Genomic DNA, 16,818 nt, shown 5'->3' on the forward strand with positions numbered 1-16,818 from the left:
CATCCCCCCCCCCAAAAAAAAATACACGTATGCAGCTCCCACAGTGATTTGTTTATAATTAAACAGTTCGTGGCAACGAACTGTAAGTAAGGAGCGACCCGGCTCAATGGTAACCGAAACTGTAGAAAACGGAATTTTGATACCAATAGATACGTCAAAAGAATATGATTTTAATGCTGATTTCAAATATATAAGTTTCATCAAGTTTAGTCTTACCTATCAAAAGTTACGCACCTGAGAAAATTTTGCTGATTTTCGAAAAAAGGGGGAAAGACACCCTGAAAGTTATAAAACCTTAATGAAAATCACACCATCATATTCAGCGTATCAGAAAACCCTACTGCAGAGGTTTCAAGCTCCTATCTACAAAAATGTGAAATTTTGCATTTTTTGCCAGAAAAAAGATCACGGATGCGTGTTTATTTGTTTGTTTGTTGTTTTTTTTTTTCCCAGGGGTGATCGTATCGACCCAATGGTCCTAGAATATTGTGGGAGGGCTCATTCGAACGGAAATTAAAACTTCTATTGCCCTTTTTAAGTGACAAAAAAAATGGAGGGCAACTGACCCCTTCCCACGCTCATTTTTTTCCCAAAGTTACCCGATAAAAATTTTGAGATAACAATTTTGTTCAGCATGGTCGAAAATATGATAACTATGTCTTTTAGGATGATTTAATCCCCCGAAGTCCCCGGAGAGAGGGCTGAAAGTTATGAACTTTACTCACTGTTAACATATAGTATGGGTTACTGGGAAGTATACAGACGTTTTCTGGGGGTATTTTTTCTGGTAGTGGGGGTGGGGCGGGGGTTTTGTGGGAGGATCTTTCCATGAAGGAAGTTTTCATGGGGGAAGGGACATTGCTATGAAGGGGGCGCCGGATTTCCCAGCATTATTTAAAAAAAGATAAAAAATTATATATAAAAAAAACAAGTTTTTCAACTGAAAGTAACGAGCAACATCAAAACTTAAAACGACAGAAAACATTACGTATATGATTGGGTTCACCCCCTAGTCAATACCTCGCTCTTTAAGCCAAAGATTATTTAGCACGATCAAAAGAGCTATTTATTCTAATTAACGACATTTGTGATTAAGGGGTCATTTTTAAAGAATTGGAACAAAATTCGAACTTAAGCTTAAAGAGCAAGGTATTGACTAGGAGGCGAACCCTCCAATATACGTATTAAAAATATATGAATATAGAAGTTCGTTACGTAAGTTAATTCGTAAGTTACGTATATTTATTACTAATAAAAACGTTCGTAAACAAAATTAAACGTGTTTAGAGAAAGCCATTTAACCAAAAAAAAAAGTAAAATTAATATTCAAATTTGGTCTTAATTATTCATGTACGGTGAGCCAAAATCAAAACCTGCATTAATTCAAAACGTTCAGAAATTAAAAAAAAACAAGTTTTTTTTTTAACTGAAAGTAAGGACCGACATTAAAACTTAAACGAACATAAATTATTCCGTATATGAAATGGGCTGTCCCCTCCTCAACGCCTCGCTCTTTGCGCTAAAGTTTGACTTTCTCACAACTCTATTTTTTTTTTTAATGATAAAAAACTTTAGCGTAAAGAGCGAGGCGTTGAAGAGGGGACAGCCCCTTTCATATACGGAATAATTTCTGTTCGTTTTAAGTTTTAACGTCGTTCCTTACTTTCAGTTAAAAAAAACTTGTTTTTTATTTAATGTCTGGAAAACGCGTGGAAGATATTTCGAAGGCAGTCTAGTTAAGGAAAAAAAAGCGTTTGTCTAAAAAAAGGGACTGCTTAAGAAACCATTGATATATATTTTGAATAGCATTTTGGGTAGTTTTAATCTCAACTCTTTCATGGTCATCTTTTGCCCCTCCTCCCCCTCTCCCCAAAAGATTTGACACATATGCGCCTCAAACAACGACCTACTTGTTATGTTTGAAACAGGTGTGGAAGATATTTCAAAGGCAGTCTTAATTGAGTAAAAACAACTTTGACTAAAAAAAAGAAAAAAGAACTGCTCAAGAAACCATTAATAAATATTTTGAATAGCATTTCGGGTACTCTTCGACTATTTGATGATCATATGTCGCCCAAGTCAAGTTTATTTTTCTTTAAAATACATTTCTGACAGCTCAAAAAGACGGACACCAACCTTAAACAATAAAAAGTAAAATGTTCACTCACCGGTCTCAAGGGGGACTTAATTGGAGTTGATTTCGCCTGGAAAAGAAAATCATTTGGTAATGGCAAACATTTCAATTTTTTAAAATAAAACAGCTACAGAAATAGCAACAACTAATTCGTCAAAAAAAAGTTAAAAAAAACGCACTACAAGACCTAATTAGATATATTACTCAGTGAGTTCTACACACGGAAGATTGCTCTACTAAATAATATTTAAGCATTGATATTTGGGACCTTGGAAGCAAAGAACTAAAGTTTTAAAGTGGCGCTGAAAGAAACTTTCGAGTCGTTTATGTTTTACTATAAGAATTTCTATTTGACAGATCAGTCAAATCCTCAGTTGGACTTTAATCATTCTGTTAAAACAAGTCGGGATTGGAGGAGCATCTGGCCTAGTAGCCAAGGGAAATAAGGGAAAAGATTGTGGTGGAACCATTACCACTGAAGAACAGGGTTCTGGCAGGACGAGGGTTTGGCAACATTGATTGGATATGAAAAGCATGCCCATTGGTAGCAGAAAGAGACATGTCTAGTGGTTTTTTCTTTTGGGTTGTGCAATTCAAGGCGTGAAGCCGAAATATCCAGCTTAGTATCCTGGGCTAGCAAGAAAGGGTGTTGGTATACATCCTCCTTTTTGAATGCATCTAAAGACATTCTTAATAAACTGCACCTTTTAACTAGTTTTGACTCTCAACAAATATCATTCTTTATGTACATATATCTTGAAAATGAAGTACGCCATTGGAATGTCATGGTCAAAAATCTTATACAGTCCCCTTGCTTGAACAACAAGGAAAATCCCTGTTTTGCATAGGAGGTGCGTTTTTGAATTTTTGGTTACTATGGTAGACCCAGTTCTTTAGTAAATTGCGGCAAAAGCCGTGAAAATGATAATTGCCTATTCCTTTTCGTTAACCAATCCTAACATCATTCGTTAATTCTTTACCAGGCTGTAGCTATCGCTGCAACCATAAAACAGCGTAATAAACTAGATCCGATTCTTCTTTACGTATTACTTTACTCAACACATATGACACAAGAAGAGCCTAGTGAAGAACAAACCACGTTGTCATCACTTGTACCCAAGCTGCTCTTTAAAGTCAATTAAAACTTGTCCGGGAAAGGGGAAAGATCAACTGTGAAAAGCGTATAGGAAGCTTCTACATCTCTTAGTGTGAAACGGTTAATCTCCATTTTAAGAACGGTTTTACGGTCTATGGTGGTGAGATAGTGTGGATCACTTTCCTAGGTTTAACTTTTACCCGTTTTTTTTTTTAAATATACTCTCCTCCCACCCCCTCTCTAATTGCACATTCTGCTACTTCGCAAACTATTTTCCTAAAACCATACCATCCATTTTCCGCATTCTCAAACTTCAAATTATCGATTCCATATCCAAACGTTCTTGGAATGTCTCTCAAATTATCAACCTGGAGTCTAGCTACATCATATCTAACTGATAATTAGTAACCATTCCTAATACGAGGCATCGCTAGCGCTGCCTATAGTAAATAGCCAAAATGCTTCAATGTTTTATTATTATTAATTAGAAAAAAAAAACTCAAAAAAAGAGATTTTTCACAGAAAAGTAAAGAGTCATTAAACTTAAGACCAGCAGAAATAAATTCGTATAATAATTGGAACTCAAAACGATCAGAAATTACTATTAAAGACTAAATGAAACCAAAAAACGAACAGAAATCCAATAAACAAATCATTGAAAATATAGAGATAACAGGTCCTAATATAGATCATAAATAAATCTTAATATGACTAAAAATTAAATTGAATGTTCAAGTCAAACAAAAATTACTACAAACAGAAGTTTGGCTACTGCCCTTTTCCCCTTTCCCTATACGTAAGTCTAAAGCTTGCTGCGTCAATTGAGTTTTATTGAAAATTATATACGAGGCGTGCTTTTTAATTAAGGTCCGTTTGAACATAAGTACACAAAGAAAAATTATTTCAAAAAGTAAATTTATTTTCAGAAAGTGCATACTTTAATCTATTTTTCGACATAGTTACCAAGCTTTTTGAAACACTTATCATATCTCAACTAATCAGAGGCAACGCTATAGCGTTGCCTATAGTAAAGGCCATACGGCTCCAATGTTTTATTATTTTTTTTTTCCCAGAGGCACTTGATATAGAAAAGGTTGTCATAGAAACTTCGAAGGGGGCCCATTCGATCTGAAATTAAGATTTCTAGCGTCATTTTTAAGGATCAAAAGTGATTGGAAGGTAACTAACACCCCTTTCACGCCCACCAGTTCCCCAAACACATCCAATCAAAATTTTGAGATAGCCATTTTGTTCAGCGTAGTTGATTTTCAGATAATAAGGTTTCAGAGGCAACGCTATAGCGTTGCCTATAGTAAAGGTCATACGGCTTCAATGTTTAATTGTTTTTTTTCCCAGAGGCACTTCATATGGAAGGGGTTGTCGTATAAACTTCAAAGGGGGCTCATTCTATTGGAAATCGAGAGTTCTAGTGCCCTTTTTAAGGGTAAAAGTTATTGGAAGGCAACTAACACCCTTTCCATACCCACCATTTCCCCAAACACGTCCGATCAAAAGTTTGAGATAGCCATTTTGTACAACGTTGTTGGTTTCCAGAAATAAATTATGTTTTTGAGGAGGACACTCTCCCAAAGCCCTCAGGACAACGGTTGCAAGTTATGCCCTGGGGGCATATAAGGTTTTTGTAGAAAGCTTGGTCGTAGAAACTTCAAAAAGAACACATTCGATTGGAAATTCAAAGAGCTAGTGCCCTTTTTAATAATCGAAAGTGATTGGAGGGCAACTAATCCCCCTCTAACGCCCACCTTTTCCCCAAACACATCCAATATAAATTTTGAGATAGCCAATTTGTTCAACGTAGTTGAAAGTACTGGAAATTATATCTTTGAGCAGGACACTTCCCCCACAGTCTTCAGGGCAAGGGTTTTAAGTTATACTCTGGGGGCATATGTGGTTCTTAAGGAGGGAATACTCTTGTAAAGTTCAGAGGGCTCATTTGATTGGAAATTGAAAGTTCTAGTTCACTTGTTAACGTCAAAAGATATCAGAGGGTAAAAACACCACCCCCCCCCCACACGCTGTTTTTTCCAAAATGCATCCGAGGAAAATTTTTAGATAGCTATTTTGTTAAAAATAGTTCAAGCCCTGGGGGCATATAAGAACGATGTTGGCACAATGTATTATTTATTTATTTTTTTCCTTTGGAGCAGGGCACTTCGTATCGAAGTTGTCGTAGAAATTTCGAAAAGCGCTCATTCAATTGGAAATTGGAGTGGCTTGTGCCCTTTCTAATAGTCGAAAGTGATTGGAAGGCGACTAATACCCCTTCGACGCCCACCATTTTCCGAAACACATCCAATCAAAATTTTAAGATAGCCATTTTGTTCAGCGTAGTTGATTTCCAGATAGAAATGATGTTTTTGAGGAGGAAACTCCCCCACAGCCCTCAGGGCAAGGGTTGTAAGTTATGCCCTGGGGGCATATAAGGTTTTTATAGAAGGCGCTGTCGTAGAAACTTCAAAAAGGCTCATTCGATTAGAAATTCAAAGGACTAGTGCCCTTTTTAATAGTCGAAAGTGATTGGAGGGCAACTAACCCCCCTCTCACGCCCACCTTTTCCCCAAACACATCCAATCAAAATTTTGATATAGCCATTTGATTCAACGTAGTTTTAAGTTCTGGAAATGAGGTCTTTGAGAATGACAACCCCCCCCCCCCCACAGAACTCAGGGCAAGGGTTGTAAGTTATGCCCTGGGGGACATATAAAGATTTTATTGAACGCGATGTCGTAGAAACTTCAAAAATGGCTCATTCGATTGGAAATTGAAATGGCTAGTGTCCTTTTTAATAGTCAAAAGTGAATAGAAGGCAGCTAACACGCCTTTCAAGCCCACCATTTCTCGAAACACATCCAATCAAAATTTCGAGATAGCCATTTTATCCCACGCAGTTCAAAGTTCAGGAAATTATACCTTTGAGCAGGACACTCCCCCCCCACAGTCTTCAGGACAAGGGTTATAAGTTATGCCCTGGGGGTATATAAGTTTTTTATTGAAATCTTTGTCGTAGAAACTTGAAAAAGGACTCATTAGATTGGAAATTCAAAGGGCTAGTGCCCTTTTTAATTGTCGAAAGTGATTTGAGGGCAATTAACCCCCCTCTCACGCCCACCTTTTCCCCAAACACATCCAATCAAAAATTTTATATTGCCATTTTATTCAACGTAGTTGAAAGTTTTGGAAATTATGTCTTTGAGGATGACAACCCCTCCCCCCCCTACAGCCCTCAAGGCAAGGGTTGTAAGTTATGCCCTGGGGGCATATAAGGTTTTTATTGAAAGCCTTGTCGTAGAAACGTCAAAAGGGCTCATTCAATTGGAAATTGAAAGGGCTAGTGCCTTTTTCAATAGTTGAAAATGATTGGAGAGCGACTAACGCCCCTCTCAAGCCCACCATTTTCCCAAAGACATCCAATCAAAATTTTGAAATATCCATTGTGTTCAACGTAGTTGAAAGTTCCGGAAATTAGGTCTTTTAGGACGATAACCCCCTCAGGGCCCTCAGCGCAAGGTTTGTAAGTTATGCCCAGGGATCATATAAGGTTTATATAGAAAGTTGTTGTAGAAATTTCAAAAAGGGCTCATTTATTGGAAATTGAAATTGTTCTTTTTAATAGTCGAAAGTGAGTGGAGATTAATTCACGAAAGTGAGTGGAGATTTAATCATGCTCACCATTTCCCCAAAAACCTTCAATCAAAGTTTAGAGATAGCCATTTTGTTCAACGTAGTTGAAAGTTCTGGAAATTATGTATTTAAGGATGACAAACCCCCCAGAGTCCAAAGGGCAAAGGTTGTAAGTTATGCCCTGGGGCCATATAGGCTTTTTATAGATAAATTTGTCGTAAAATTTCAAAAGAGGCTCATTCACTTGGACATTGAGAGGGCTAGTGCCCTTTTTAATAGTCGAAAGTGATTGGAGAGTAGCAAACCTCATTCTCATGCCCGCTATTTCTCCAAACACCTTCAATCAGAATTTTCAGATAGCCATTTTGTTCAACGTAGTAGAAAGTTCTGGAAATTAGGTCTTTGAGAATGACATCCCCCCGCAGCCTTCAGGGCAAGGGTTGTAAGTTATGCCCTGGGGGCATATAAGGTTTTTATTGAAAGGGTTTGTCGTAGAAACTTCAGAAGGGCTCATTTGATCGGAAATTGAAAGGGCTAGTGCCATTTTTAATAGTTGAAAAAGATTGGAGATCGACTAACCCCCCTCTCACGCCCACCATTTCCCCAAACACATCCAATGAAAGTTTTCAGATGGCCATTGTGATCAACGTTGTAGAAAGTTCTGGAAATTAGGTCTTTGAGAATGACATCCCCCAGCCCTCAGAGCAAAATTTGCAAGTTCTGCGCAGGGAGCATATAAGATTTTTACTGAAAATTTTGTTGTAGACACTTCAAAATAGCTCCTCCGATTGAAAATTGTAAGAGCTAACGCCTTTTTAAATAGTTGAAAGTGACTGGAGTATAACTAAGCCCCCTCTCACGACCACCATTCCTCCAAACACATCCAATCAAAGTTTTCAGATAGCCATTTTGTTCAACGTAGTAGAAAGTTCTGGAAATTAGGTCTTTTTATTGAAAGTGCTGTCGTAGAAACTTCAGAAGGGCTCATTTGATCGGAAATTGAAAGGGTTAGTGCTATTTTTAATAGTTGAAAGTGATTGAAGAGCGACTGACGCCCCTCTCACGCCCACCATTCCCCCAAACACATCCAATCAAAATTTTTAGACAGCCATTTTGTTCAACGTAGTTGAAAATTCAGGGAATTAGGTCTTTTAGGATGACACCCACCCTAACAACCCTTAGGTTAAGGGTTTTAATTTATGCCCTGGGGGCATATAAGGTGTTTATAGAAAGCGTTGCTGGTTCAAAAAGGGCTCATTCGACTGGAAATCGAAAGGCCTAGTGCCCTTTTTAATAGTCGAAAGTGATTGGAAGGCTTGACACTTTTATAGTAAAGATCGATGTGGGTATAATGTATTATCTTCTTTTTTTTTTAGACCAGGGCACTTCGTATCGAAGGAGTTGTGGGAACTTCGAAAAAGGCTCATTCGATTGAAAATAGAAGGGGCTGATGCCCTTTTTAATAGTCAAAAGTTATTGGAGGAAAACTAATCCCCCTCCCAGGCCGACCCTCCCATTTGCCCATCATGTTAAAAAATTAAATGTTGCATTAAGATTAAATCAAAATGATCTGTGTTAATGCTAATTCGCAATAAGGCATCTCAGCAGTATCCCAAAAACAACTGAGGGTATTATATTCAAACTTTTGGGGCTACTTCTGCTCTTGAGATTTAAACAACTCAAATAATAATAAGAGTATGCAAGCTATCAACGAAAGTAAGCAATTTTTTTTGCGAATGACATTAAGTTTTCCATTACAGGTCAACTAGAGGAAGTATGAAACTAAATTAAACACTACTATTTGTGTCCAGATTTTTAAAAGGGTGTATGTTGTTAAAAATTGCTGAAAAATTTTCTCCAGCATACAAATAGCGGGAAAACTATAAATTCTTAAAAAACGAAAACATTTAAAGTATTATTCTCTTTTTCCCTGAAAAGACTATGTCAATATAAAACGAACAGAAATTAATTAAAAAAACTTTTCCACAAAATAAGTTTTTCAAAGAAAAGTAAAGAACTCCATTAAACAAAAATGAGCAAAAATAAAATCAAATAATCAACCAAGCATGAAACTACCACAAATCAGAACCCCTATGCCTTCCCAAGGCCAGAACAAAATTTGCACTTTACTGAAAAAATACAAATGAATGTGCGTTGTCAGTTTAATATACATATACTAATATTCAGTAATCAAAATGTTAATATTATTTGATTTATTAAAGTTATAAAAGTAAAAACATTAATATTTTTTCAGTAAAGTGCAAATTATGTTCTGGCCTTGGGAAGGCATAGGGGTTTTGAGCCCAACTTTATTGGTTTCTGCTCGTTTTCAGCTTCGCTCGGTTATTTATTGTATTTTCTGTTCGCTTTTACTTTCATTTATTTAACGATGATGATTTATGGTCGCTTTACGCTTGACGGACTATTTGATTTTATTTTTGCTAATTTTTCGTTTAATGGAGTTCTTTAATTTTCTTCGAAAAACTTATTTTGTTAAAAAATTTTTTTTATTAATTACTAAAATAGAATAAATTAAACCCAAAAAGAACATAAATTAAATAAACAATCATAGCAAAAACATACAATTAATAATATAAATGAATAAATAGATCTTAAAGCGAGTAATGCTTAGATTAAATTAATTTTTTTTTAAACAAGTTTTTTTAACTGAAAGTAAGGAACGACGTTAAAATTTAAAACGAACAGAAATTATTCCGTATATGAAAGGGGCTGTCCCCTCCTCAACGCCTCGCTCTTTACGCTAAAGTTTTTTTTATTGTTTTAAAAAATAAAGTTGCGAGAAAGTCCGACTTTAGCGTAAAGAGCGAGGCGTTGAGGAGGGGATAGCTCCTTTCATACACGTAATATTTTCTGTTCGTTTTAAGTTTTGATGTTGCTCCTTATTTTCAGTTGGAAAACTCGTTTTTTTATATTTAATTTCTGATCTTTTTTTAAATACTGCTGGAAAATCCGGCACCCCTTCATAGCAATGTCCCTTCCCCCATGAAAACTTCCATCATGGAAATATCCTCCCACGTAACCCCCGACCCACCCACCCCCGTACAACCAGAAAAAATACCCCTGAAAACGTCGGTATAGTTAAAAATAACCAATACTATATGTTAACATTGGGTAAATTTCATAACTTTTAGCCCTCCCCCCGGGACTTCGGGGATTCTGTCCCCCCCCCTAAGACCTTCAAATTTAAATTAGATATGACTGAAAAAGCAGATGGTTGGAAAAGCAGTTGATAAAAGGTAGATGGTTGAGAAAACTGGAAATAAACAGAAATGTCCAAATATCGGTTCCGATATCGAAATCGTACCACGACACGCGCAAATTTTCGTTTTTACTGTAGCACCAAAAATCGCTGCTTAGCACGCAAAATTGGGCAATTTTAACATCTTAGGAATTAACCGTTGTGGCAGCCTAAGTGTTCAACAAGTTTGAGAATGTTTTCTAATCAATGGATATCCGGAATTTTTTTCAGAAGGGTAAGTACACCTGTCCTAAATGACTAAAATACGTAGGTCTATTCAAATCAGAATAATTAAAATATGATTAAATAGACTATGAAAGTAGGCCTATGAACTCAGTAGCTCATTTATATGGGATGGGCTTAGGATTAGATTAAGGATTAAGAATTTTCATGGAATTGCAGCAAAGATGAGCAATAGAATCAAAGAAATCATAGATTTTGACAGGAGTAGGTAACATCCAATGGCGTATATGTATGAGCATTCCACTACACATGAAGACATGTTAAGAAAACAATTCTTACTTCATAATATACAAAATAATCCTAGTTACCAGGGGGAGAACCTTTCACTTCTTCACTTCTTTCACCGTATTTCTAATTTTCAATCACATTTTTCAATATTCATGTATGTTATCTAAGTCTTGAAAATCATTTATAAACAAACGCTCAAGTGCCATCTGACTAATCTGACCTAACTTAACCTAATTTGTTAGTATTTGCCTATTAATATGTTTTTGTGATAAATTATTAGATAGCACTGATAATGTTTAACTAAATATATAGATTATTTGAAAATGGATGAATGCAGTCAAATCCATGTTGATTTTTCAGAATTCTATTAAAACAAAATTGTACAAGAGTGAAAGAAGTGAAGATAAAGGTTCTCTCCCTGTAAATGTTTTTTTTTTTTTAACTTTAAATGTGGAAAGTCTCAACATAAATAAAATAGGGGAACTTGAGGGTTATGTTCAAGTAACTGGAGCTGATATTATTACAGTTACAGAAGTACATAATCTAAGTCCTGAACATCTTACAATACAAGGCTACAAACAATTTATTAAACTAAGACATCAGAATCATCCGTTAGGTAAGAAAGGTAGTGGTGTAGTGTGTTTTGTGTGTGAGCAGTTGGCGCTGCAGCTTCTGCAGATTCCACATATTGATGACAATGATGAAATGATTTGGGTTATGATTTGACAAAAAAAGCTTCCCTCCATCACACATCTCCCCCTCCATCACACAATCGACTCCCCCCCCCCCCCTATAAAATATGCTGCCCACGCCCATGATGTTGTTTATACTTTCCAAGACTGTTCAAGACGCATATAGTTTTCAGTAAAGCGCCAATGACGCAGTATGCTTTAGACTTTTATAGTAAGAGAAGGAGGTCATACCCAAACTCTTGTTTGTAGTGATTTTTGTTCGTTTCAAGCTTGATTTGCATATTCAATTTAAGTTTCACTCGTTTAAGATTTATCTATTAATTTACATTAATATCTATTGTATGTTTGTTTGCATTGATTGTTTACTTAATTTCTGTTCGTTTTAAGTTTCATTTATACTTCAATAGAATTTTTTTTTCGTTTTAAGCTTGATTTTCATATTCAATCTAAGCATTACTCGCTTTAAGATCTATTTATTCGTTTATATTATTACTTGTTGTATGTTTTTGCTATGATTGTTTATTTAATTTCTGTTCGTTTTGGTTTCATTTATTCTTTAATAGTAATTTCTTGTCATTTTGAGTTTGAATTTTAAAAGGTATTTGTGGCTGCTGAGCTTAAGCTTAAAATGGCCTTTACTTTTCTTTGAAAAACTTATTTCTCGGAAAGTTTTTTTTAAATTAATTTTAAAGTAAAGTCTTTATAAGAACTTGCCGCCGGCTCCAATAACCAAGAGCTTACTGTAGTTTTTACGTCATCGTCATCTTTTTAACGGTTGCCACTGAGATGGCAACCGATTGATCTGGAGACGAAACATTGGTTTCACATATCACACCCCAATCGAGGCAACAGAACATAAAATGAAGACACACTCTCCTAAAAATTTGAATGCCGAACATCCTCTCTCCCAGAGCAAAATCATGGCATAGGTGATTGGGAATAGGCATGGTGTTTTTTGGTCGACTTCATGCAACGGAGGAAACACTATCAATGCAGAGGCATACTGCCTAAAAGCTCCACAGATCTAAAAAAAAAAAAATAAATAAAGATATATAAAGTCGGTTACGGAGTAAATCGGTTAAGGAGAAGTTTAGGTACTCGGTTAAGGAGAAGTTTAGGTACCCCATGCCCAAATGCATCCGATCAAAATTTTGAAATAGCTATTTCGTTCAAAATACTCCGAAGGTCAGATAAGTATGCCTCTGGGGTTCACCCCCCAGGTTATGAAAAGGGTATATCTGCAATATTTTAGGAGCAGCTATGGGTAAGAATATTCAGTCAAAAGATACTATGTGCATCTCGGTTATCAGAAGGGCGTTTCTGAAGTATTCCAGAAATAGCTGATGGCATTAGTTGAAATTTTCAGGGAATGTTGAAGGGGGCGGGGCTGTAATAAATTAAAAACCACTAATTAGAAGAATTAAGTTATAATCGGATATTTTAATTCATACGCCTGATACATCAAAAACTGGAGAAATGTTCATTATACTAACCGAAAACAAAGCTTTGGGAATAAAAACGAAAATAAATTAATTACAAAAACTGTCCAAGTCTTTCAAAGAAAACTAGAGCTATTTTAAGCTTAAGACCAGCAGAAATAAATGAGTAAAAATGAAATTGAATGTTCGAGTCATGAAACGGACAAAAATTACTACAAACAGGAGTTTGGCTACTGTCTTTTTCCTCCTCCCCTAACAACCGTAAAAGTCTAAAGCTTGTTTCATCATTTGTGCTTTACTGAAAACGAAATATATTACAAATATGTTTTTTTTTATATTTACAACATTGGAAAATAAAAATAGAAATGACGGGGAAAGAAAATTTTGAATTGCGGAATTTCCAGTGATTAATATCATTTTACATTAATTATTCGGTGTATTTTCATTAGTTTTTTCCAATAATCTTGATTATCATTGTGATTTTATATTTATTTGTCTTTGATGTTTTGAAAAACAAAAGCATACTGTTCAAGCTCTCTATCTCTCTCTCTCTCGCTCTATATATATATATATATATATATATATATATATATATATATATATATATATATATATATTATATATATATATATATATATATATATATATATATATATATATATATATATATATATATATATATATATATATATATATATATATATATATATATATATATATATATATATATATATATATATATATATATATATATATATATATATATATATATATATATATATATAATAGAGCGAGAGAGAGAGAGATAGAGAGCTTGAACAGTATGCTTTTGTTTTTCAAAACATCAAAGACAAATAAATATAAAATCACAATGATAATCAAGATTATTGGAAAAAACTAATGAAAATACACCGAATAATTAATGTAAAATGATATTAATCACTGGAAATTCCGCAATTCAAAATTTTCTTTCCCCGTCATTTCTATTTTTATTTTCCAATGTTGTAAATATGAAAGAAAATATTTGTAACATATTTCGTTTTCAGTAAAGCACAAATGATGAAACAAGCTTTAGACTTTTACGGTTGTTAGGGGAGGAGGAAAAAGACAGTAGCCAAACTCCTGTTTGTAGTAATTTTTGTCCGTTTCATGACTCGAACATTCAATTTCATTTTTACTCATTTATTTCTGCTGGTCTTAAGCTTAAAATAGCTCTAGTTTTCTTTGAAAGACTTGGACAGTTTTTGTAATTAATTTATTTTCGTTTTTATTCCCAAAGCTTTGTTTTCGGTTAGTATAATGAACATTTCTCCAGTTTTTGATGTATCAGGCGTATGAATTAAAATATCCGATTATAACTTAATTCTTCTAATTAGTGGTTTTTAATTTATTACAGCCCCGCCCCCTTCAACATTCCCTGAAAATTTTCCACTAATGCCATCAGCTATTTCTGGAATACTTCAGAAACGCCCTTCTGATAACCGAGATGCACATAGTATCTTTTGACTGAATATTCTTACCCATAGCTGCTCCTAAAATATTGCAGATATACCCTTTTCATAACCTGGGGGGTGAACCCCAGAGGCATACTTATCTGACCTTCGGAGTATTTTGAACGAAATAGCTATTTCAAAATTTTGATCGGATGCATTTGGGCATGGGGTACCTAAACTTCTCCTTAACCGAGTACCTAAACTTCTCCTTAACCGATTTACTCCGTAACCGACTTTATATATCGATTTTCTCATTTCTGATATAAGAAATACTTCAAGTTGTTTTATACTCGAAGTTATGCAGTCTTTTTTGGCAAAGTTAAATGATAAAAACAATAGTTCTTGAATTTGTTGTATGCGTTGTATGATGAGCTTTGTTAAAAATTTCAGTGAAGTTGGGTAAAATAACTGAGAATCAACTCTAATAATCAAAAATGGTCAGGTTAGGTTATGTTGGTTTGGAAAAAATATTAGTAACTATTTGCTAGTCAAGTATAAATGACTCCTCCCCCAACAATATATAGGCCTATTTATTGTTTTCTGGGTCGCAAGATAATAAAAGACTCCGAATCGAGCGGATGGCCCATTAGACTTGCAATTCATTGTCCTTTGGGATGTGGGTTCGAAGGGTTGCCAACGTGTACACCTTCGTAGTTTTTGCACTCTTTCTCTCTACGGACGGGAATTGCACTTTTTTACCAATTTTTAGTAAAAATCCCTCTTTTTTGCACACTTTTACGAAATGATGATAGAAAAAGTGCTAGTGAGATAAAAACTCCAAGTTAAATTATTTGGGTGCAAAAGATAAAAATGCTAGCCGGTATAATCTCCGTTATCTCTGCCTGTGCCTCCCCTCGATCCTCCAGTAGTCTTTCCAGCATTTCCAAAAACTAATGAAGAAGAAGTAGATCAAACAAAAGTAAATTAACAACTGTAAACGTAGAAAGTGGAAATTCAAATTTAATAAAAGAAGTCAAAAGTTGTTTGGCGCAAGCATATTTCATGGAAATGAAAGTAAGTATGCAGTAAACTGATGGAGAAGTAGCGACCAAAACAAACCTCTGCAAAGTCTACTCTCAAACTGATAAAATTCTGCTAAGACTTTAGGTCTACGTACTGCTTAAAGTGCGAATGGCACATCTCGGCTTGTGATAGCCATTTTTTTTTCAGAAATAAAAATCTTACCAGCCAGGGGCCCGAGAATTTGCTTTGGATGGGGCCCATACTATCAAAATGGCAGAAAAGGGTACACTTTGAAAATATGAGGTAAAATTGTAACTTAGGGACTTCTTGTTATCCTGAAAAGTAGTTGATTTAGGTGAATGACACTTTCAGAAATAAATCCAGGGCCAAAAATATAACCTGGGAAGATATTGATGAGTCACTATGTCTACCCTCTATTTATTTATTGGGATTAAAGAATTGCATGCATGACAGGTTTCGCAGAGGGTGAAAGCCAAGCATATTTTCTATGCAGGTATGAACCTGTGTTAATTCTGAAAATAAAATGTTTAGCCTCACTTTTCAGTTTCAATCTCCTTTTCATTGGTTTAATTTTTGAAAATGGAATTCCTGCTATTTCAGTAGAATTTTAAGCCATATCAAGGGTTTTTCTAAAATGAAAGTGATCAGAACAGTGAGAGGAGCTGTGCGCAGGGTAGCAGCCACCAGTTACGCGCAAGAAAATGTTTTGACTTGCACTGTTTTTGTGCAACAATCGCTCTTTTTGGGCCTTGATTTGCACTCTTTTGAGACGTCGACAGTTGGCACTCTTTTGAGACGTCGGCAGTTGGGGTCTTGGATGTGGGTAAGTGGTGCGACTGGTAGCTCAACCACTTGGAGTTTGACGGCAATGAAATTTTGGGGCCTGAGTCTTGACCCAGTTGCGTCTGATCTGCCACAAAGTTAATACTTCCCAACATCTAACATGTCTTCATCAACCTTTCAAAGCGCCCATGTTTAGGATCCATACTTGGCCACTGCCATTACCGTAGCTTCCAATATTCTGATCTTAGTTAAAGACTTATCTTCACATCTCCCAAACTAAAAAACAAAACAAAAACACATACACCCCCTTTGCTATTCTACTATTTACGTCATCACTTTATTAACCATCTTCACTAACAACAAATTTCGGCTATATATTTGCATATCAGGGCGGTGGGGGGTAAAGCATAGCATATATTAAATACGTAACCTAACCTTACCTAGGTACCTTTTCCCCCCTAAACCCCAAAAAACTAGAGTTTTAAATTTTTCGATGTTATGACGGTTCGAGGTTCTGACGGATTTTTTTTTGTCGATGTTATGACGGATTTTGTACTGCTCCTGACGTGCCTGCTCCTGACGGTTCAATGTTATGACGCCTTCCCCATAACAAAAAGGAAAATTTTGTTGCAAAAGTATGTCATGACTAAACAAGCCACTATATTGCAGTGATGATACCTGGTGGAAAACTTCCACCATGATTAATCATCATAATTAAGTTATGATGTTAAAATTTCCAGGAACAGTTGAATATTAAACTCCAGAGTAAAAGATTGATAGATTAATTTCAGGAAGATAGTTTGTGAAATCGCTGAAGGTATCTTA

General features: G+C 35.3%; 1 protein-coding gene across 6 annotated transcripts in view; it reads right to left on the reverse strand.

The window, feature by feature from the left end:
• Positions 1-16,818, reverse strand: part of LOC148950469 (MAP/microtubule affinity-regulating kinase 3) — a 171,267-nt gene that overhangs the window by 137,910 nt on the left and 16,539 nt on the right. For all 6 annotated transcript variants that reach the window (XM_089092420.1, XM_089092422.1, XM_089092421.1 and 3 more), the window contains exon 3: positions 2,169-2,204. In XM_089092420.1, coding sequence (XP_088948546.1) covers positions 2,169-2,204 — 36 coding nt within the window. The remainder of the gene's footprint in view (positions 1-2,168; positions 2,205-16,818) is intronic.

Source organism: Artemia sp. Qi Xiang Cuo, chromosome 7 (genome assembly GCF_049724085.1).
Source record: "Artemia sp. Qi Xiang Cuo chromosome 7, ASM4972408v1, whole genome shotgun sequence".
NCBI lineage: Eukaryota > Metazoa > Arthropoda > Branchiopoda > Anostraca > Artemiidae > Artemia > Artemia sp. Qi Xiang Cuo.